The 24,355-nt window shown below is 39.2% G+C and overlaps 1 protein-coding gene across 1 annotated transcript in view; it reads left to right on the top strand.

Annotated features, from left to right (window-relative positions):
• Positions 1–24,355, top strand: part of SCRN1 (secernin 1) — a 40,472-nt gene that overhangs the window by 6,388 nt on the left and 9,729 nt on the right. Inside the window, exons 2-4 of the mRNA XM_074900469.1 lie at positions 4,065–4,224; positions 15,773–15,954; positions 22,909–23,111. Coding sequence (XP_074756570.1) covers positions 4,066–4,224; positions 15,773–15,954; positions 22,909–23,111 — 544 coding nt within the window. The 5' untranslated portion in view covers position 4,065. The remainder of the gene's footprint in view (positions 1–4,064; positions 4,225–15,772; positions 15,955–22,908; positions 23,112–24,355) is intronic.

The raw sequence follows: 24,355 nt of genomic DNA, 5'->3' as shown, positions 1-24,355 counted from the left end.
AATTTGCGACCCTTCTTAATGCACATTAGCATTTGTAAGATCCTCATAGTGTGAAATGGAAAAGAGTGAAATGTTCCAGATCTTGATATTATCAACCTGAAGATTAGTATTTTATGTCTATCACGATTTATGGGTTAGTTTTTTTGAGGCAGTGCTAGGCAAAGGCACTTTCATGTTCACCCTATTTCAGGAGTATAGTGATGTTTGGACATGTTTATAAATCCCTGATAATTGTTGTACCTGTTGTTTCACATTGTGATGTTTGGAGCCAGACATTGCCCAGTGGGTGCATCAAAGTACTTATGAGCTCATCTGACAGTAATGGCGATTTGTTTGTAGAATTAATTTGGCTTGACAGTCTCTAAATGAGCTTTAACACAATGAGAGGAGATCTTAATAAAGGAACTTGTTAAACAAAGCTTATTCACAGTGTCAGAACACAAACTAAGCTAAGTGCCATAGTGATCAGGAGACTGAAAAAAATACGACCATGTGCAGTATTGCACCCCAGCTGTAGCATGTTTTTGTCAAATAAAAGGATACCAAGTAGAGCATTACCTTGTGGCTGTTGCTCAGAACTGGTTCTCCAACCTTTGTGCCCACCTTGACTCTAGGCCGACCAAGTGTGATGCCTGTTAGCTACGTGAAACTGCAACAGTGATTATGTAGTGACATAGCATAATGTACAGCTCGTTGTTTGTAGTGATTTCTTACGCAGAATGGGTTTGGATGTAGCCTATAACAGACTGTATGGTTCCTCTTTCTCTTTACTTGCAGTGGCCCATCCACGAGTGTAATGGTCTGCAATCAAATCTAGGGTCTGTTGACATACTGAGTAAGCTTACTTCTGTCTACACCAAAATGTAGCTCTGAGTTATGATCTGTTGAGAAAATCAAGTCTGGATGCTAGCGTGCTCTGTCATAAAGAACTGCGTGAATGAGCAACAAGGTGTTCTTTGAGACCTATTTGCAGCCATACCCAGTGTTTTCTAAGGTTTTCAGGATTGCCTTTCATCAGAGGATCAAATACTTGGTGAAAAAAGAGTAGAGATTAACCGTAGGTAGTTCTGTAAACTAGCCTGATTTATCAGACATTCTGTGAAAGAGGAATATTTTGTTCCTCCTGTAGCTGAAAGATGCTTCTTTGGTATTGAGTCAGGATGGTACCTTGTGACAGGACAAAGAGGTGGCAAATGTGTGGGAATGACAACCTAAAGTTGAACTAAAGAAAAGGGAAAATGAAGTAGCAAGTAGAAATGTCCTGCTTAGAGAGGTAGCTGCTAACGGACTGCTTTAATTACATGATGGAGGAAGATGAAGTTCAGTAGTGTTCTGAACAAACACAGGTTGTGGGTGTACCTGAGAAACTGCCATTTGTCATATTTAAAATGAATCAAATGAGGTTCTAGGAAACACTGCTACCTGGAAAAATGAGTAGATTTAAACTGTAGTAGCTAGCTTCCTTCTCTGGAAACATAATTTAAGATCCCAGTGCCAACTCTTAGGACAATCGTGTTTTCAGTACGAGCTTGTTAACGTTCAGCTTGTAGTGTTTCACTGTTATACCCCCCTGTATGAAACATACTGTGTGTTGAAGTGAACTCTAGCTGTAGAGTAGATTACTCAATACTTAAAAATCATTGCTAAAATGGCAATTTGGTTTTGTTTCAGTATTTGTTGGTATATTTACAGGAAATAAAAAACCTTGCAAATACAATTGAGCCTGTCTTACTCTAGGGAGGACTACAGGAGTCTGTAGAACATTACATACCTACAGGTTTTTAGTTCTTTTCCCTGTCTACTCAATCTGTAGGTATGTAGAAGTCTTCCTTGCATACCTTCCAATTTGTTCAGTAACAGTGCTGAAGCATTCCTTCCCATCTTTTTAAGCCTACCTCACCATGTGTTTGGTGTGTAAGTTGACGAACTTGTAATAAAAATTAGTACTGTGTATTGCTTTGGCCTTTCTTTCTAGGCTGTTGGATGTCTACTGCCTTTCAGCTGTCTTAAGTATTTCAAATAAATCTCCTTAGTTTGTGTTTAGAATAAAGAAAATATTTCTTTTGAATAATGAGATCCACAGTAAGCCTGGAAGTTATTCAGGATTTTGACTGATCTGGCAAGGCATCAAAAGACAAATTTAGAGCACTAAATGATGACTTATCTGAAGGTAGATGTGAACTCTTAGGGTACTGAAAAGCCATTACGTTGACATCACCAACACAGCAAAATAAATGTAAACCCACATATTTGGAATTATTCATAGCAAAATACTGAATGGTTTCATTAGTGATGAAGGTTGGCAACGCTTTACATGTTGCATTTCTGTTTAATCACAAATGCTCTGATGACTCACAAGTGATGAGTGGCAATTAAAGTGGGGCTTTGTCTTCATGTCTGTCAGCAAGATGCTCACCTAGAACCTGTACTGAGGCTTAGTGGCACAGTATAGAAGTCTGCAGGTAGGTGTCTTCTGCTTGATGTATTTTATCAACTGAAGTCATTCCAGTTTGTATTAGCTTGTCCTTTCCCACTGCTCAAAACTGGGCTTGTAAAAAGGGGTTTGTTTGTTCCTCAGTGCATTTTCAACTCAACTGGCGGATTATTCTTGTATATAATATCTAAATTAAAAGGTTATGTGAGTTCCTTAAACAATTTATCATCCCACATTCTGTTGATAGAGGACACCTTTAACACACGTCTTGTCTTCAGGTTTTTTTTGCAAGGCTGAGCATCTGTGTGACCTGTTCATAGTCTATAGGCAAGCTCTTAAGTGTTTTCTTCACAAACAGTTACCGCTTTATGGATTATAGCCTTTTTCTTTTTTTGGTTTAATATTGGAAGCCTGCTATTCCACCAGAAGTGTGTGCTCAAATGGTACTACTTAAAAAAAAAAAAGTCAAATTTGAATCGTTTGAGAGATGTCCAAGTTAATGATCAAAACCAGCTTTGCACACACCCCCACTCTCAGCGTTGTCTTTCAAATAAATTAGCAGGTTTTTTAGGGGAAACTTTTGATTATGTTGGTTGTTTCTAAGGAGTCCAAATGTGTGCAGATATTTTTTACTTGTTGAAGATATTGTGGAGGGAGGAGAGGAATATATTTGTTCATTTTGGGTCTGGAATTTCTAATGCAATGGTAAGATCTATGAAGAAATCTCAGACATCTGTCTTAAATAATATTTTAACAAGCAATAAACACCCCACCTTTATCTTTTTTAGGCGTATGTGTCAGAAGTTTCCCTGAATGGTGGAAAAAAAGTCAGATATGGCAGTGCACACAAGACCAGCTACAGTAGTGTCATAGTCCTGAAACAGTTTACATATTAATATATTGTCATTGCAAATACTTAAACTCTTAAAATAATTGTGCTATCCTACAAGCATTTTAAAGAAGATTCACATTAGCCTGCATAAACAAATAAACTGCAATCAATTAACTTTAGGCAAGAGCAGCAATGCACTCAAACCACAGAGAAAATAAAGTGCAATTAGTGCTTCAGTCTCTTGCTCATCTGAGTAGATAAATTGACAAGACAGTTTTTGTTATAATTGTGCTATATCTTTGTTCTGTTTCCAGTTACACCATTGTCTTCCCTCAGGAATCCCTCAAACATGTTTTCTCTCTCCTTTTTTAAAATACTAAACAGAGAGAGTAAATTATTTAAAAATTATTCTGTGTCTCTGCACTTGCCTGAGTCAGCAGAATACATCTAGGTCATATGTTTCCGAACAGCTCCGGTGCAGAATATCTTTTTTCTGTGGGGACTAAGTAGACTCCTTAAGGTACAGTTATCTAGACGTTTTTCCTCTTCTTTATGCCTTCACAAGGCTTGGTTGAAAAATGTCTGAAAATGACTGTAATTCGTTTTATTAAATCCAGATAAGCTTCTTCTGATCTGACCTGTTCTTCTGTTATCATTGGACAATCAACTGACAGATAGAGGGAATGCATTGTCTCTTAGCTACAGCAAGTAGTGGTAGACTGAATGATTCTCTAATGCATGCAATTATGAATTCAGCAAACACTAGTTTTGTTTGTTCACTCTTCCTTTCCTTTCTAGGATGGCTGCAGCTCCCCCAAGTTACTGTTTTGTAGCCTTTCCCCCATGTTCTAAAGATGGACTGGTGGTGTTTGGGAAGAACTCTGCACGGCCTAGGGATGAAGTGCAGGAGGTGGTCTACTTCGCTGCTGCAGCTCATGATCCAGGAAGCAAAGTTGAGGTAAGGGTGGATTGTTGCATTCAAACTATGAGAAATTACTATTATTGGAAGAAATGAATGCTGTATTTTTTTCTTGTCAGATTGTAGAGTCCTTGTTCTCTTCACTCAAGGTTCTCTTGAGTAGAGACAAGATTTTTTTAAAGTCCTGAAAGTGAAACTTAATTGAGCAAAAATCCATGATCTGTACTTCTCCTGCAGACAGGCTGGAGATTATATCAGATTCCTGCACCGTGTGGTCTATCGCTTGCCTTTTCCTTTTAAGGGAAAAATATGCCAGCTAACTGGAACTAGAAGCAAATTTTCAAAGTTTGTCACTTGCCGTATGAATTGTTCTCATTCATGGCATTTGTTTGACCGTTGTAAAGCGGCCTGACTACGCTAGGCATGTTGCAAAATAGGTAGCCAGAAATCTCTGCCTCAAAGAACTTGGGCTCCAATAAGGGAATGCAAGACCAGGAGAATAAGAGCATAAACTTTGTAAGCCAAACGTACCTCCTGTACATACAGTTGGCTTCGATAACATGTTTTGCAGCTGAGGCACCTTCATCAGGGTCAGTTTTTGGTGCTGTGCCTTCTTGCTGGATGTGGAGTCCTGAAGTTGGGTGCTGATGCCATGGATGTAGGTTGAAAGGGACCCTAATGGTAGTAATTTTAATTATAGTTTGTTACTGCAGCCTCACTTTACTGACAGGAGAAATGAAAGGATAAGCAGCTGTGGAAGGGTGAAGAAGCAGAGGGAAAAATGAAACAAGATGACAGGAAGAGGGAAGAGTGTTCAGTGAAGGTGGAATGAAGAGACTTGAGACAGCAGAATGAAAGACAAGGATTGGTGCAGGTAGCCATTTTAGCAGAGAACACGGAGCCTGATCAATGTGCACTGTCAGGAGCTTTTGGAGTCCACATGTTCCGGCTGGCAACTGGGAAAGCAGGAGCTGTGAGGTTCCCTGCATTTAGCTTCCTTCTGTCCCTGTGGCTGTGCAGAAAGCTGAGGACACTAGGTGTTCTGCACCAGGCTGGTGTGTCTCATCCCTACAGGTCCTTTGTGGATATAATTGTTGCTTCCCCAGAAGAGATCTTAGGCCAGTGCCAGTTTTAATTGTCTTTCAAGTGGGACGACTTCCAAATTTCAGAAGATCTTGTGCTGTTCTTTCTAACAGTTAATGTTCTCTTGATTCCCATTGCGACCAACATCTACTACAACTCATGCATTATTAAGTGGTTTAATCTTGGATGTAAAGAAGTTCCCCCGCTCATCCAAAAGCACTAACTGCTGTTAATTGCAGTGCTGTATTGGTAGTGCTGTTGTAGACCTGTGCTAGCATACGGAATGCATCTGTGGCAATAAGACAAGAAAAAAACTTCAGAACAGTTTTTTTTTAAAGCTTCTCTTCATAGTAATGGGAAAAAAAAAGGTTGTGTTACTGTGTAAGAACAACTTCCAAAACCTGCTCTGGAGTGTTTGTATACTTAATGGAGAATACTTCGTAGGAACTTAATGTTAGAGTACTTGATTCTTTTGATTTCCTTGCCCCATATCTTGCATAGTGGTATCTTACATCTTTGATGCTGTCATAATTTTCTGAAGAGTATAATTAATCCATGTAAAATCTATTATGATCCCTCTCCCACCCCATGATGAACCAGTGTAATGCCTTTTATAGAATGCAGTCATAAACTGGACTCTTTTGCCAGCCCTTTTGGAAAAAGGGAGCACAATCCCTTTGCGCAGCATGCTACAGTTTGTAGATTTATTCTCCTAAATAGTATATTCAAGCTTTCCCCTTAAATGTTGAATTTTTAATTTTTTTTCATATGAAGGTAAAATTTGTTGTGGTGAAGATGCCCTTTTAGACAAGGGACTGGAGTGGGCTAATACCTTTTTTTAAAGCAGGGGCTTACAGCCTAATTAGATGGCTTTGTCCTCTGCTAGTCTGTGCTGTTGCATAATTTTTCATTAACTAGCCTGAGGTTTTGCAAGTACAGTGCTGTACAGAAACATACAGGCTCCAGATGTTCACTGAAATTCTTTCCATTTCCTCTTAGTACAGAATAATGCACAGCATAATGAACAATGTACAGAATGCACTCAGCACTAAGTATTGTTAATGTCTTTTTCTTTTTTTGTACTCATGGGTATTTTGAGTAGAGTAACCTGGTTAAAACAAGATACTGATTTTAATTGTTTTATTGGATCTAAAGGCTGTCTCATATCTTTGCAGAGTCCTTTAACTGCTCCCCTTTGGACAGACCTAAGCATAGATTTAGTTGTTAGTTTTTCTTTAAAGTTCAAGATTTTTTTTTTTCTGCCTTCAGAGAGAGTGAGTGTGTTCAATCAGACAAGTCTAGCAAATACCAGTGTTGTAGAGTAATTCTCTTTAGAAATAACCCTTTTCTTTTTTCCTTCTTTTAAAACTGGCCACTTCAAAGGTCTTTTACGAAGTATCATAATCCCCTTTGCTGTAGAAATTGTGAAAGATTGACAGAATCAATAAAAGCTCTATAATCCAAGTGTTAGGCTGCTAAATTTGCTTCTAGATTTTGATGTTTTATGAATTTAAGGACGCTAGTGAATAAAAAGATGGAAATGTCAAACATGCTAACTCTTTGTGATGGGAGAACCAAAGTAGGGTCTTTAGTTTTTGTTTATTAGATGTAATGTATGTATTTCTCCTATTGCAGTGACGTGTCTAAGACTACTCTTGTCTTACAACACATACATGCTTGCCTATAGGCAGAGCTTGTGAAAAGTCTGTTACTTCCTTGTGTACTGTTAGTGGTACCTCTAAAAGTTAAGAAAAACTTTAAGGAAGGACTTGAATTCAGCTGCTTCATGTTTTTTAAGTGGCAGGCATGCAATGTTATATCCACCTTTTAAGCCAATTTACTGAGTTGTCAGAGGTAATTAGCTAAGGGGGGGTGGAGAGGAAGGTCAGAGCTTCTAGGTGTAGCCTTTGACATGTTCAGAATTATTGCTTTGTTTTTTAAAACCCATGAAAACTGTCAACAGTTCAGTTATCGTTGGGTAGTGTGGTTTTTTTTTTTTGCTACAGCCTTCTTTCCCTTGTGTTTTCTAAAGCTAACTAAACGGGTCTGAGAAAATTAAATGTACTTTGCAAATGGAAGAATGCGATTGACCAATTTCATGCTACTGTTTTTCTAAGTCAGTAATCCTTTGTGCCTCTGACTAAATTTTCCCTCTCATCCATTCTAGAATGTTTGTTTTTTTCCAAATGAACAGCTTTTCTCTCCATTCCATATTGTACATTTTCATTGGTTTCTTATGTTAGATGTGTGATCCTTTACCTTCACTGGGCAATGACGGTGGACTTGCTTTTCATTATATCCTATTCTTTGCAGGTAATGTAATCCAACATGTATCAAATTTGGATTACTTATCTGTAGCTATCCCTCATATTTTGACCTGTTAAGGTGGTTTTCATCACACCAACAGCATAGGTCGTTTTGAAAGACTCTCTCAGGAAATCTGTATCCTATTTGTGTTATGTGCTGCTCATGTTTGCAAGTGTGATAATGCATGACGTAACCAAAAATGGCACAGTTGTTCAGTTAGTTTATTGCCATAAAGGAATCAGACAGGCTATGCTATATAGCTGTCAGCTGGTTTGTGGCAGGGCCTTAAAGAATGGAATTCAGTGAATACTGCAAGTCATTTTAAGCTTGACCTTTGTGGCTGTATCTACCAGACTAGTAACCCTGCAGCTAACTCATCAACATAATTCCTCCCCACCATGCCAGCAGGTTCCCAAGACCCTGAACAATGGGGCTTTTCATAAAGGTCTGTTCTGTGTGTGTAACAGCTTTCTCAAAAGTGTGTTCTTGTCTTGTGTTGTCATTTTGCAGTGGCAGATGTTGATCAGCACTCTTCCTTGTCGTATTGGTCAGTCTAGTAAACTTGTGCATGTAGGTAAAATATTGTTCCCTTAAGCATAAATAGGGTTCTTTTTTGAATTCCTCAACTAAAAGTGTGTTATTTTTTCCCCAGATTGTAATTTAAGAATTTTTCATATGTGAGAATTCATGTTGTATGAGTTCTAAGATGCAAGCGCCTCAAGGTATTTTACTGACTAGATTTGTCTTATCCTCTAGTAACTTACTGCTTGCTGTGGAGTTTTTTTGCCTGAAGAAGTCTTGAGTGGATGATTTTTTCTCAAATTAATTTTCTAGGTGGATTTTTTTCCTTTTAGATCAACTTCCCTTTCTTCTAATTTGACCTTTTATCCATGATTTGAAAATAGTCATGGTTGCTTGCTTCAGTATAGAGCTGTAAAAGCTCTTTAATCTTAACAGCATGCAACTTCTTATGGAGGAGTGTAAGGGGGAAAATAGAAAGGATGGTCTACAACAAAGTCTATCAAATTGTGGAATATACAAAATTTCTCTAATATGTTCATATTAAACACTCTTCCGGACTTAAAGCCAGCCCTCTGTGAGGCAGGAGAAATTTTGTATTCTCCAAAACTTTATGGCACAGTCATGCCTTAGTTGGTTTCTTGGTTTCTCTATTCTTTTAAAGGATACTGTCCTGCCTTCCTTTGCTCTTGAGTTTTCAGAAGAGCAGTAATATTTTTTGCTCTGAGTTGGTCTGAGCACAGCAGGCATAAAAACTCACCTGAAGCTAACTGACGGGTCTCTGGTGTTGCAAGATAGGTATAAAGCTTGGAAAGCAGACTTTGACTGTATTAAAGTTGGCTTTGTATTAGCTGGAGGTATCTTAATTCTCGTATTTGTAACATAATCAGCAGCATTGTACCAGTGCCACAGTTTAGTTCTGGTATACTTTGATTCCCTCTTATGCCAGCTGTTTGGGTTATTTGCATTATATCTGGGGGTAAGATGTTCAGAATCTGGTGACAGAAGCCAAGCGGCAGCTGAATCTACTGAGAATTTGCTCTTTGGGAAGGCTCCAGATTAGAGTGACAGTGCCACACTTACAGTTGTGTTACCGCAGCTGTGGACTTGAACCTGGGCACCCCCACTATGGTACCTCTGTGGGTAACTGCTGATGGGCAGGAAACCTTGATGAAACACAGTAGTATTTGTGCCCACGATGAAACTTTTAATTTACTCTATGTAGATAAAAACCATCGTAATCGAAAGGCTTACAATTCAGAGATAGTTTAGGAAGCTGCTTTTTCTTGCCTCTCAGCTGAGACCCAGTAACTGTTTGTGTAAGCAGCCTATCTCATGACACATGCAGTCAGATGGCTTACCTCAAGCTACCTTATTTAAGCTAACCTTTAGACTTTGCACAGAGGTGGAGAAGAGGCTCTGTGCAGGCAGACAGCAACTAATAAAAGAGAGAAAGTGGTTTCTGCCTTCAGCAGAGTCTGTTGCTTGGCTAATGTGGGCTTTTTCTTTGTTCTGCTCCATTGCAGGCCACTGGCCTTTAAACTAATGTGTTTGACTTTGCTTTGTAGCACAATGCGTAAGCCGGCACCAGTTCAGAGGTAGAAGCCATAATCTCTTGGGTATTTCTGCCCTCTCAAAGCCTCTGTTTTTACTGTAGGAGTGCTGCTTCTTTGCTTCCTTCTGCTACCAAAGCAGAATTGGTTAGCTTGGACTATTTTTTTTTCCTTAATCTCTTTAATGTGATGTTTTTGTTTTATTAAACAGAGAGGAAGAGGAGGGAGAGTGCTGGAATTGTGTGGGGCAAAAAACTCTCGACAATCCCATCTTGACCCAAACTGTTTACTTGTGCCAAAACAGATATGTGAGCAGGCATTTTGAAGTGGCCAAGCAAAGAAATCAGTCTTAGGATATCTAAGGATATCTCTGTCATGGGCTTTTTGTGGCTTCTTTGAAATCTGTTTCTTACTATAGGAAAAATTGAATTAAGCTTCACCCCTCTTTCAGTTTTACTTTTGCTTATCTCCCAGGAGACTGCTAGGTTGGTAACTTAAAAAACAAGAGGTGAATTCTTGACTGCTGAATTGACTCCAACATATAGTGTCTCCAGAGAGTGTTCTCAGCCTTGGGTGCCTTGCTGCATTTTATGGTATTTTATTTGTTTAAAGATTGTTATATTTCATTTTGTTGAGCACATCTCCATACTGTGGCTCATGTGCCTGAGGCTCCTTGGTGGCTTGATAAAGTAGGTTAGAGTAGGTCAAAGGGTTTGTAGTTTTGCTTTTTGAGGTGAATGGTTCGGCTTTTTCTAGTTTCTCTAATTCTTTTCTAGAATAAAATCTCTTATGCTTAGTCTTCAAGATAAATGACTGCGAGAGATCAGATGCATAGTTTCAAATTTTACAGTTATTGGTTGCAACAGATAGAACAACATGCAGATGCAGAAGCTTAAGTAAAGTGTACCAGGGTCTTCATAAAAAGAGAAGAACCGTTCTTAATATGAAGTAGTAAGAGGCACTCTACTGTGGCAGAAATTGGCTTTGTTCTGTATTTGTACACTTGGTAAATGCTGCTGTTATTTATATCTGACTACAATAAGAGGATCCAAGTATTAGCATAGTATGTGTTTTTGAAAGCTAGCTACCTGAGGATTCATCCTGCCACTGGAGAGACTTTTGTTCACCATTCTGGTTTGACTATGTGACCGCTAGAACTAGGGTTGACTACTTGAGATGTACCCAAGCTAGATTTATCCTGGCATAGGGCTGTCCCCTCCACTGCGTCACAACAGTTTTGCTGCTAGTAGATGATGTCATGAGCATGCTTAATGGGTGTTGTCAAGTCGTCCAGGTGCCTTTCACTACTGCTTAGTGCATAAGCAAGCAGTGGTAACAGCATCAGCTAGCGACATTTGCATTGCGTGCTACTGCTTGTATGTTTCTCTTTTCAGAGAACGGTTATTCCCACTCTGTTGAGATCTATTGCATTTGTTGCAGCAAAAGAATTATCTGTAAGACATATTCTATCAGGCATATCCACAGGAGATGGTCTGAGGGGCTTTCTTGAACAACCATGTTCTAGCTTTCCAGTCCTCCACTAAAGCATAATGGGAATGCTGAGGTAGCCCATGTCACCTGTGAAATCAGAAATCACCTCTCTAGACAGTTCCAGATGTCAGTCTAGATGTCTTGATGGCCACAGAGGCAGCAGGCTGCAAGACTGCCTCATCACATTTTTGCCATTGCTCTTCTGGAAGGGGTTAAAAGCAGCCGTGATGCAACTTCTCGTCACTGTGATAGTACAGATATTTTGGCTATTTTCAAATATGTGCTTTAGTATGGCAGTGCTTGAAGTAGTTAAGCAAAGAGTTAATGCTAAGTCAGAGCCTGGATCTCATGAGGGGGTGGTGTGGAGGAATCTATTCTGTCATCTAGAATCTCATGGCTCTTCTTCAAAGATTATTTATTTCTAAAGCATTCCCTGACTATTGCCTTTGTTATCCAGGGCCAAAGCCTATGTGATTTCATTGATATTTCATAATGACCTGACTGACAGTGCTAGGAATCAGGCTTCTGTAGCCTGAGTACAGTAGGAGCTGCACAATAGTTTCTTTTCATTAATGAAAGAAGAAATCTCTTGTGCTTATGACTGTTGTGTCTATTTTTGGAATACCTCCAACATAATCTGCATGCTCTAGCTAGGGTAGGAGGTACATTTGTGCCTTGTACTATACTTAGAATTGCCTTGATAAGATTCTTTTCTTGATACTGTAAGTGAAATAAAAGAAATGTCATTAGTTTCCAGTCTGCTCAGTTCTCTTTAAAGTTGTTGGCTACATCTCTTGTATGTGAATTCTCTATTCTCTACTTTTATATTTCTCCATGGGAGTTTACTGTCACAGGGCATGATGCCAGTTATGCTGCTTTCAGAGCTGGAGTGCTAGCAAATCAATGGAGCCTGACACCACTCACTCACAGCCTTTGCCACCAAATGTATCAGTGTTCTTCTGTTTTTAACATTCATACTTAAAGAAAAATGTTAGTGTTAGGAAATGCTGGGGTTGGATTCTTCAGGAATTTTAACGATGGGGTTGGTGATAGCAAGCAGAATCACAGCAGTACCTTATGTCTATTTTATTTGTCATTGCCTAGTTTGGCACAGCTCTCAGTAGAACAGGCTGCTTTGCTGTTGTGCTGGAGGGATTTGCCAGATTGGTGAGGTGCAGGAGAGGGGACAAGGAGGTTGTGGTTTGTGCTTGCTTTTGAAATGCTGTCATCATCTGAGCTCCTGTTTCTAGAGATCTAGTGGCCAGTGAGTTTTTTTGCGGACAGTGTTGTCTTTCCCTGACTATTTCTTTCCATGTCTGAGCTGTTTATAAGCTATATTCTGATTTTTCTGAAATTAGTAGCAACGGTTTGCTGTGCTGCAAATCCAGTGACTGGCTTTAGTTAACCTGCCTTTACAATTGATGTGTCTCGGCTACAGGTGGGTAGCACAGTTCCTCTGTTTCATGCATGAAGATACTATTTTATCTGGAAAAGAGTTTTCTGATGTTATTTTAAGGGGGCATGGAGTTATGAAGAGTGAGAGGTTTATGTTTAAAATTAGTAATCTGTTGTCGCATCTAGACCCTAGTTTTTTGAGAAGCTCACACCTGTTAACAAATATGAACCAGATGCCTGTCTTAATACATCAGTCCTGTTGAGTGCCTACTTTTCTGCTTACTGGAGTAAATCATTCTAATGGGAAGGTAAAAACTTATTAAGGCTTCTTCATCATTGTTAATAACCGTGGCAAAGGTTGAACAAGAATCAAGTCAATGGTAGTTTTACAAGGCCTGTCAGCTACTCTTGGATTGGAATGGTTTTCTGTTATTTAAGTCTTCTAAGGCAATTTATATAAATAAGGCTTGAACATTGTCTGTGTACATAAGTTATTGTATGGAAGTTGAAAATAACAATGTGAAAATATGGTCTGTGTTCACTTGTCATTGGGTTGGGAAACATAAGCAATACAGAAGGTGACAACTGTATTCTGAGGGTGTATAGAGAAGCCTCTGGAACATGTTTTCTGGCCTGATTACATAGTTACAAAGCAAAAACACTTTTTTTCAAAATGCTCTGGATCCTTCAAGGAGGAGCAAACAATTTCCTCTTTCCCCTTTCTCGACTGCTACCATTGACAATAAAATCTTTATAATAAATAGCAGCTTTGGAAATGCTTGATTTTGGAATGAGGCCCCAAGTAATAAGCATTTGGTAGCAAGGATCACCAGAATATGTTTTGCAGAGAAAAGGCATTCAGCATTTTTTTAGCCTAACTATCACTTTTCAGAGTGTTTTCATTATTTTTCTTTCTAGAAAGTTAAAGTGTCAGTGTAAGCAAGCTTGTATAATAGGGCTATCCAGCCAGAGAACGCTATGCAAGTGGGGCTTTATGGAGTGCTGAAGTCTCCTCCACACTGCATCTAGGTTTTTGCTTTCTGCTCTGGAGTTGAGAAGGTTCATTCCCTGGATGGCTCTGCAGGATGACTCCAGATAGCTGACTACCTTTGAGATGTAGGGAGCCGAGACTTGGTCTGTGCAGAGGTTGGAGCTGCAGACCTGGCTCCTGATAGCTGCTCCAGTCATGTCTTCACATGTAATGGGGGAAGGTGCTTGGCCTAACCTCTTTTCCTGCTGTGGCATCTCCTTTGCACATCCAGGAAATACAGTTATTCTCTGTTCACTCACACACACATGCATTAGTGCTTATCCAAACAGCAGTGACCTAAAGCTCTGAAAAAAATTTGCACAGACTATGAGATTTGCTTGTTAACAGCTCAAATGGAATAGGGGGTATGTTGATAAGAAATGTCTTGATAAGAAATTAAAAAATGAAACAAAGGGTGAACTGTATAAAGTATATTAGTCCAGTCTTAGCTCCTGGCCAGTGTTGGAGGTCGTTGCATCTCAGTAGATGATGAATCTGCCTCTACAAAATCATAGTGTATTACTAGATAAGCAATTTGGTCCATCAGCTTGTTCAAATAATAGGGAGTTTCTCCAACAAAGGCAGCAGGTAGGTCCCTGCTGGGGTCTTACTGCATAAGCCAAAAATCAAAATTAAGCATACAGCGGAAAGGAAAAGGGAAGCATGTCCCTACCCTATTTTTAATTCCTTAGAATGAGAGTTCCCTGGCCATCCTTTTTTTTTTTTTTTTTTTAATCATGAGCCCTCTGTGAGAAATCATCCTCTTATTTCACCTGTAATTTCTCTGCTTTTATAGAAAGATAAGTTTGACCTGTTCACACACAATTCCTGATGAAGGTGGCAAGCTCATTTCTTGTGTCCTTGCATAGTCAGAGTGAAGGACTCTAAAAATGCCATTTTTGATCAAAGATGGTCTGTTATACATTTTAATTGCATGATAGAATAACTATTACTGTAAAAACCATTGCTTAAAACTTGAGGCTGAAGATGATCATGCTGTCTAGTCCTTAGAGGGGGAAGGACAGGTTAGGAAAAAAATAGCTTCTCCCTGCTAATAATTTTGGACTGGTTCCTTTGGCTTTAGCTTTTAATGTAGACAGGGCATCTATTTTCATGGCAAACAACTTTCAGTGCACAAGTCCATTCTGCTCATCCTGCTTGCTTTGATATGTCTGACCCAATATTCCTCCAGAACAATGTTGCATATTACTTCCTGCAAGAAAGTTTTATGACAGGAATGCTGGACACTAGCAGCTGTCTCATAAATACCACAGGCATCTTCAGTTTCCTCAAAAGAAACTTCTGTAGAGTTTGGTCTTTGAAAAACTTAATGGGACCCCAGCAGTAATATGTAAAGCCCATTCCTTTGGCCTCTAGAAGCCAATGATCTAATGATGGTTCAAGCTCTCTTCCATGCTGTTTGGGAAAACAGTACTTGTTTTAAAGTCCTAGAGCAAGGGAAAAGTAAATATATTTGAAAGATAACATAATTTCTTTTTTCCTTACAGTTTCAATGACTTCTCTGCAGCTTTCCCCTGTATTTTTCACTTGTCAGAATACATTCTCAGACCTCTGATTACAGTAGGCCATTTAAAATAGCAGAAACAGCAGTTTTAAGCAAAAACAATGCCCGTGTTTTACTTCCTGTAACTATCAAAGCATTCCACTGAATCTTTTCAAGTCTTGATTTTTTTTTTTTTTCCTTTGTATCAGCAGTCTCATTCCTGGGGGCAGCTGCAGGGGAGGCAGCAAGGGAGAGGGGGGAGCCTTCTAATGTACTTTGTCCAGTTACCATTGTTATACAGTGTACTTAAATAAAGTACTGGAGATTGCGCTTAGTTGAGATGGTAGAATGGTTTGATGCTGTTACTATGTACAAACATGACCTGTGTTTCTTTACAGTAACAGGACAGTTTGTCTGTTGCTGCTTTCAACTGATTCTAGCACTTGCGTTCTGCTTGACTCTTGACTCTCTGCAACTATGAAGAGAGATGTATTTTCCCAGACTTTTGCAATATAAGGATGTAAATGTTCAAACATGACAGTTAAATGTTGTTTAAAAAAATTCTTCGCTCATACACAAGACAAGGACGGCTTTTTTTTTTAAATAACGTGTGTCCTGTCTGTACGTTGAAGGTTTGTGTTACTCAGACACAGCTTTAAAGTGCTTGCAATTGTTTTGCTTTTTTTCTTTCTGCTCTCTCTGCAGTGCACATACATTGAGATTGAGCAGGTGCCGAAGACTCATGCTGTTGTGCTGAGCAGGCCCTCTTGGCTTTGGGGGGCAGAAATGGGAGCTAATGAGCATGGAGTCTGTGTAGCTAATGAAGCCGTGGTAACCAGAGAACCAGCTTCTGAATCTGAAGCCTTGCTTGGAATGGATCTTGTCAGGTGGGTGGCTTGCTGAGCTGTGACCAGCCTTTCAAACATCAAACGTTTAGCTGATGATGATACCAGGTAACAGCTTTGTGTTGTTGGCATTAGGAGATTTTAAAACAATATAAGTGGGAGACCTCTCTAGGCAGAGCCCCAGATGCAGCTGAGTTAGTACTTAAAACACTTGGAATCTGAATTTGGCTACCAAGTATGTACCAGCCTATTGTGGGTTCACTAAGCCTACCTTGTCTACTTACCCTACAGTCTAGCAGTTGCTATTCTGACAGGATAAGAGAAATGATCACATTGTTAGTAAGGAACTGCCTACTAATTTGTAACATCAGATTGCTGGTGTGCCCTTCATTCTCCCCCACTTTACAACAGCCTGCTCTGACCTAAAAGCTTATCCTGGGCATGTAGCCAACTGTAGGCATAAACAAACTACTATGTCTTCCTTCAGCCCATGCATTCCAATGCAAACCATTGCCCTTATTTAAATTCTGGCAAACAAACTCTGTAAGTCTGTTCATTGAAGTCTGTCTGCCTAAGAGGCTTGTGCTGCACTGTAAGTCTCAACCTGCATGCTGATCTTGTAGTGAAGAGAATTTATGGGAGAGTTGTGTGGGGGAAGAAAGCTGAAGATGAGAGAACAAGAGAAAATGGTGCAAACGTATTACGAAGAGAAAGGGAGCAAATGGACTCAATTTAGTTAAAGATGGAACAGAACACCACCTGCTTACTTAAGCAAATCAATGTTAGACCCAGTGTTCCTGCTGGCATTTGACCTTAGGATACTTAATGAGCAGACCAAACCAATCTCAGGCAAGTTCTCATTTTTCTTGAGAACTAGTGAAAGATAGGAGAGTTTCTGGATGACTGGAAAATGTTAAATGTTGTGGCTATACTTAATAGAGTTAAAAAGAATTGTGGTTATAGACCAGTTTAACCTCAGTTCCTGAAGGGGAAAAAAACCTACTTAAATATCAAGGAGTTTCTAAATGTGTGATAATAACTGTTAGTCAAGAAAAATCCTGTCACACCATTCTACTTCTGTAATGAGTTAAAAAAATTGTATGGATAGAAGGTAGGAAATAGATACCTTGACTTTTAAGAGCGTGTTAAAACCTTAGAGGGTATTCTCATAAGCAAGCTGGGAAGCATGGGTTAGAAGAAGTTGTTGTTAGGTGTATAGCTGCCTAAAACTGCAGTGGTAAATGTTCTTTAACAATGTCTCTGCAGAAATACAGTTATCTGGTTCCAGCTATCATAAATCAAGAAGAATACGAGCCAGTAGGAGAGAATGCATCAGAAATGGGAAATATGATCAGAGATCCATAGAATCTGACCAATGAGAAAATAATGAGGGAATCTGGGTTGTGTTTCTCTTAGTATTTTATCTAAACTCTGTATTACTGAAGGAATCTGTGGAAAAGCTGTACTTAGGAGGACTAGTGAGTTTAATTGCATCAAGGGAGACTGGATAGATTTGGGGGCTCTCTTAAGTAAATACAGGACAAGCTTTTGTCAAGAAAAGGGATATGTTAGGTGACTTTCCAAGCTCCATTTTTATTTTTTCCCTCCTACTACTATCCTTTTGAAACTTTAACAAACCATTGGTTTAATGCAGAGTTCTGTTTATTTTGGTCACAGTTCCTGCAGTCTCAAAATACTGTTTAACATTCATATTATATGTCATCCAGCAGCTCTAGATTTACCCACAGTAGCAAATCAGGAGATATCAAAATAAGGAGAAACTGGTCATAAACTATGAGGGATCACCACCTGTCCTGTAGATATTACCCTCCCTGTTTTCCTTCTTATCTGCAGAAGAAACTGTCTGTAGCTTGAACACAGAGTGCTTCAGGCAAGGAGAATTAGAGATGTGTTCCAGACTACCATCTGCATCTTATTCCAGCCAAAGAGATTCTTACTGTGAAGACTTGGCCAGTTGCATTAAGCTTACCTGTTATGGTTCACCTCATAGAATAGAGAGCCATCAAGTATGAAATCAATCATATAAGCTGTGACAAAGCAGCTGGCACTAGCTCTGCCTCTCTTTACCCATCTGTAGAACAGGCTAATACTATTGCCTAGGATTTATTGGAATAAAATAAACTGGAATGTTTTAAAGCCTAATTAAGAAATGCACAGCTCTGGCCAAATTTTTGTCACACCTATGTATATGTTTGACTCCTGCGTCTGAGTCAGATCTTAGCTGAAGGATGAAGACTGACACTGTGTGTGTGTGTGCATGTATGACTAGCTGCTTGCAAAAGAAACTAAAAACTTTATACCCTGAAACATGTTCTTCAGAGTAGGCATAAGAGTTGTCAACCCAGAATATCATCCAGATAGTAGAATCAAATTTTCTTTGAATGCTCAGGCTCCCCTAAGAGTTTGTTTCTACATTCTTTTAAAGTGATTATTCTTTTTCTGTAGGGGAGACTACCTCTCTCTCTTTTGACCCATCTGGAATTGTCACTTTTCAGTTAGGATATAAAATCCAGCCAACATGGCAAAGGCTGAAGGTGGTGTTGTGAGAGCACATGGCGTTAAACAGGCCAGAGGCATCCTTCAGCATGTTTTGTTGTTGAAACAGGAAATTGAAAATTCATCCTGCAACCTCATAAACAAAGCATTTTTTTTTAATAAAGATCATGATGGACATCAGTAAAGATGTATTTGATGAAGTTTTTAGATGGTTTAGTAATTGGCTGCTGGTTTAATGACTGAAAACAGTGTGTTACATAGTATACTGCTGTATCTGAGGATTAAGACAGGCACCTACATGTTTGTAGCTTGATAGCTTGTCACAGCATGTCAGAACATATGAATAATTGTCGTGGTTTGAGCCCAGAGAGCAACTGAGCACCATGCATCCATTCACGCACCCCTTCTCCTCCAGTGCTGGGAAGGAAAAAATGAAGAGAAGGCTTGGGAATGGAGATAAAGCCGGAGAGGGGTCACTTACCCATTATGGTTCTGGACAAAAGACAGACTTTACAGGGGAAGGAAAAAAAATCCACTTTAATTCAAACACTAACAACAATGACACTTAACAGAGTGGGCAAGTAAGAAGCATTGTCATACCTTAAAAACATCTTTCCCTTCCACCCCTCCCTTCTTCCTGGGCTCAGCTCTGCTCCTGGTATCTCTACCTCCTTCTCCCAGGAGGGGGGAAAGTTATGGAGGGTACTCAGTCAGTCCGCTGCTCCTTATTCTTTGTGGGGACTCCTCTGCATTGTTCCCCTGCTCTATGTGGTTCCCCTCTCACAGGAGACAGTCCTCCGTGATCTGTCTCAGGCATGAGTTCTTCCACAGGCTGTGGTCGTTTCCATGCTGCTCCATTGTTTGTGAGCCCTGTGAGTTGCAGTCCTAGGGCTGAACTACAACAGTGGGGGCTGCTTCTTCCCAGAGTCCTGGCCTTGTTCAGGTGCAGCTGCCTGCTCCATGTGGGGTCCTCTGCAGGCTGATCTTTGCTTCTCCAGTGACACCCATGGGTGGCAGGGGGGCGGCCCTGCTATCTTACCACAGGATACAGGGCAGTCTCTTCTCTGGCACACCTCCCCCCCCTTGTCCTCCTTCCTTCCACTGACCTTGGTGGTCACATAGGTGTCCTTCTTGTAACTCTTCCTCAAAAGTCCCCCAACCCCCTCCCAGATTCCCCTTGTTATCACAGAGGTGCAGCCACCATTGCTAATTGGCTTGGCCTTGGCCAGAGGTGGGTCTGCCTTGGAGCCGGGGGAGCTTTCAAGAAGATTCTCACAGGGGCCACTGCTGTAGCCCCTTCACAGCTATCAAAAACCCCACCACACAAACCCTGCACAGTAATTCTTAAGAAATGAATAAAGGCTGTGTGATTGACTTGAGGGATAGAACTCGGTCCTACTCCATGCAGGCTTGTCCCCATGCCAGTTTATCTAAATGGAGAATGTGAACCTAGTCACAAGAGACAGAAAAATTGAGAGAAACCAGCACAAATTCCTAAGAAACACTGCTTTTCTGTTCTAGGAATTTATTCAAAAGCTGGTCTTTGATAGCTGCACCAGTATTGCTTAGCTTATCAGGGTTTTCTTCAGATATTCTTCGTATTGTGGCTGCAGTTTTGGTTTTCTTTGAGGCACGGTTGCCTCTATAAAGCACCCATTTACTTAGGGAAGTACATTCATATGAAGAGATGGTGTACTGTTTTGCTGGTACAGTTAGAACAGGACAATATTATCATAAAAAAGGTATATACGAAGAAATCTGTAAAATACACCCTTTTGCATTTTTGTCTTAATTTTTAATCCTGATGTGTTTGTGTTATTCCTTCATTCTTTTCATTGCTGATGCAATCATTTTTTCAGAGCTACACAGAGATGCCAATCTTGGCAGGGAGTCAAGGATGCTCTTTAAAATGGTATCAATTTGTTTACTAATTTCTTTCATTAGAGACATCAAAACTGGATAAAGTAGAATGTCATCATCATGTATGTTAGTTACTTAATTTGGGAAGTCTGCATCTGTAACTGATATGTGAAGCTGAAAGTTTGTATTCATCATGTTGAAGCTCATCATGTGAAGCTGAAAGTTTGTATTCATCATGTATGTTAGTTACTTAATTTGGGAAGTCTGCATCTGTAACTGATATGTGAAGCTGAAAGTTTTAAGATAATGTTTTGACAAGGTTATAATATGCTATGATAGCATATTGGAGGTACTGAGGCAGTGGATTGTACGAAGTCACTGAAATTTTCTGAATGACTAATTCAAGCTCTCATCTGGGGGTGAAATTACTTAAAACTTTTCTTCCAGCTTGCTTTGAAGGGTACTATGAAATGTTTAGTGGGAGGGTTATGCTGTAGTTACCCAGGACACTGATGCTGAGATAACTGGCAAGACCTACAGTTTTGTGGAGATGAGCTATGTGGGGTGGGTTTTCTTGTTTGTTTTCTTTTTGCTGTCTCTTGTTATTGACAGATAGGAGCACCCAAACAAAAGCAGAGCCTAGGCCCTTGTTAAATGGAAGTAAATGTAACATTGGAACCATTTGCAAAAAAAGTGATCTAAAAGATATTTCTTCAGCCTGAATCTCTGCTGTAGTTTTGACAGAGAAAGCTAGACTATAACCATGTCGGAAGGAAAATTTCAGGGAAGACCTTATTAAAAGTTTTAGTGCAATGTTATGTCTCTTGGCAGGTTTTGATCTAATTATAACCTAATGCTGTTGGTCATAAACTGGGGAGAAGGGAGCAGCTTGTCACTGAATCTAGTGACTACAAGGTCACCAGGGTAGTAGTCAGCCCATTCATTTACCTGTGGCAGAGACAGGTCTCTGAGTTTTCTTAGGGAATAAATAAGACATGCTTTTGGACAGGTTTTTAAAAGATTTATGTGGTATATGCTAAGACTGGTATCTCTGTATTGCTCTGAAAAAGTGATTGCACCATGATGAAAAGAATGAAGGAATAACATAAATGCATAGGGACTAAAAATGCAAACAAGACAAACCAAATTCCAGCTAGTAAGAGAAACAAGACAAAAGGGAAAGACTATAAATGCAAAGAAAGAAGATCATGGGGAAGACATTGTCACTGTTAGTTAGGACCTAAAATTTTATTTGGCTCTCCCTTGTCATTAAGTGATAAGTAGATGCTGCTGAGAGAGATGAAAACACTGCTTTCAATAATTCAGCCTAAACCAAGGCTAATAGTGGCCAGCAATTTAATAAAGAAGGCCCAGTGCAGATCAGATTGAAAAGTATTTAGATAACAAATTTGTATTCAAGTTACCAGGATCTGATTTGTGTACTGTGGTTTTCAGGAAAGAATCAGAGTAGTGGTTTCTTGTCATGTGATTTCCAGGGAAATGAAAGGGGCTAACATAGTACTTAAATTTAAAAAGGTGAATTTCTTGAAACTATCCATCTGTCAAAATTATTTTGTCCATAGAGCTATTAGAGAAAGATAAACACAGTGGAGAACATTAAGGTGACATAACCAACAGAAATTTTGGACTGATCCACATAATTCTCCCAAAGGAATGAGGCGTGGATATGCTGTTGTTTGAAATACTGCATTTCCTCATTACTAGTAAGTGCATTTTGGAACCAGTGGAATCATTTGCAGGTCTGATTTGGATTCTTCTGGTTACTGCTTTCATTGTTGACTTGTTTAGGGCTGTAAATTATCTCAAGGGATTATTTCATCCCATTTATTCAAGGCAGGATACAGTCATTCCCTACAGCTTTGTAAAACCTATTCTTATGCCTCAGTTTACTTTTCCCTAAAATACCCTTGTTTTGCTCAAACTTTCTTTTAAAATCATGTTCTTTTAGACATGTGGTTACTCTTAGTTCAGACAAAAGCCATATCTGTTCCTTAATTGTTCGGTGTCTTTTTGGGGAAGCCTCTTCAGGAACACTGTGTACAAATGCTTCTGTCTACAGCATGCAGTATGCATCAAAGAATAACATGCATCTAGCTTCTATGGCCAATCAAGTATTGGAGCATTTGGAAAGAGAGGTTGTAGAGAGATTGTAGTACTGAATACTTCCCTTTTTTGTGATCTCTGGTACTATTAATTTGTAATTTCCTGCTCTTCTGTACAGAAAAGTAAACTTGCATACAGCTGTTACTTTAAAAAGATCTTTGCAAATTGTCCTTCAAATCTCTTCTGCCCGAGGGGGGGATAAATAGAGCATTGCATGTTTACAGTGCAGTTGAGACCATTTGTTGATAACTGGACTCTTTTTTTTTTTTTAAAAACTAAAACTGAGCTATGATAGGCTTATGATTTGCTTGAAGCAAATAATTTAATATCTCATCCTGTAATTCTAGTAGCTCATTAAAGCAAGAATTCTTACACTAGGCATACCTGACACTTCGGTATTTTAAAACCAGGTCGGTGCTGATGTTTAAAATGAATAGCTTATGGAGACCTCACCATTACATGTCTGTCTGAATATGTTTTACCATTTTCTTACAGACTTGGCTTAGAAAGAGGTGCAACAGCTAAAGAAGCATTGGATGTAATAGTTGCTCTGTTGGAAGAGTATGGACAAGGTGGAAATTATTATGAAGATGGGAGTTCATGCCATACTTTCCAAAGTGCATTTTTGATTGTGGACAGAAATGAAGCCTGGATACTGGAAACTTCTGGAAAGTACTGGGCAGCAGAAAAAATCACAGGTCAGTTTATCACTCTCAGCAAACCTCTCTTCTTATACATAACTGTAAAGAATTGTTTTGGAAGAAATGGTCTTAAAGCCATTGAGTTTAAATAAGTGACTAATTTATGCGTTTGATTAAATCATCAATTTTAACCTTCTGTATTTGTACTACTCTTATTTTTTTTTGTTAATGTTGATTTGTATTGGCTGATGTAACAGCATTTTCTGTAAATCTGGAGATTGTTACCTGTATACATAAGCTATGTAATAATCATAATGCTTAAATTTTTATCTTTGGAAAGTGTTGTATTTTCCCAGATTTATTTACTATTTGGAATATGCCAAATGTCTTTTTAATAGAGTTAATTCCCAAATTGTTACTTGAAAATCTAAAATGTTAAGAGGGCAGGATGAGCATTGATAGCTTTGAGAAAAGAACTTGTGTTAGGTTGTAAATTGAATGGGGCTGCTGCTGGTTGCTTTACCACAATAGATATAGTCTCCTCATATCCCCATTTCTTACCTGATACTGCAAAACAATACTTTTCTGCTCTTTGAACTTGTAGGTGGTTTCCTTTTCTGTATGTGTGAAGCCAGACCTGCCAAACTTAACTTCTAGAGTTCACTGGCTTGGTGGCTGAACTTATTTAAAACTTTGCTGGCAAGTATGTGCTGCCTTAATATAACATGATTGTCTAAGGCATATATTTAATTTATTTTCAGTTGTTTTGAGCTTTGAAAAGATTTTTATTTTCATAAGAGTAGGGATTTAAAAAATTTACTCACATTTTAATTCATTAAAAACTCAGATCATTTAAGATTGTTATCATCCATGTTATGACTGATCCGTTCAATTCTCTTCATTTTTGCTTCATTGAAAAGGAGGAGGAAGGTTTAATGTTGTTGAAAATACCAAAGCAAAGAAGTAACACTGGGCTGTGTAATATTGTGTGATGGCTTACTGTCAGTTCATGCCATCAAAAATGAATCAGCTTACTTTAGCAGGGATGCTGTTTCCCCAAGCAAAGTTTGCATTTTAAGGATACCTGCAAGATGGAGGAAGTCTTCTAGCACAGATACCAAACATAGAGGAGGGAAGACTGATAATGCTGTCCTGATAAAATCCAGATTCTGGAAGGCAGCTGGCTCCTGAGGTTCCTGGGATTATGCAGTGACAGCCTGCCTTCTTCTGTTGACCTACCTGGCTGATATTTGAAGAACAGTGTTTTTCACTTTGCCTTTTTAGCTGCATCAGCAACACAT

Source organism: Athene noctua, chromosome 2 (genome assembly GCF_965140245.1).
Source record: "Athene noctua chromosome 2, bAthNoc1.hap1.1, whole genome shotgun sequence".
Classification (NCBI taxonomy): domain Eukaryota; kingdom Metazoa; phylum Chordata; class Aves; order Strigiformes; family Strigidae; genus Athene; species Athene noctua.
The sequence above is the reverse complement of the archived record's forward strand: the minus strand, read 5'-3'. Positions and strand labels throughout refer to the sequence as shown.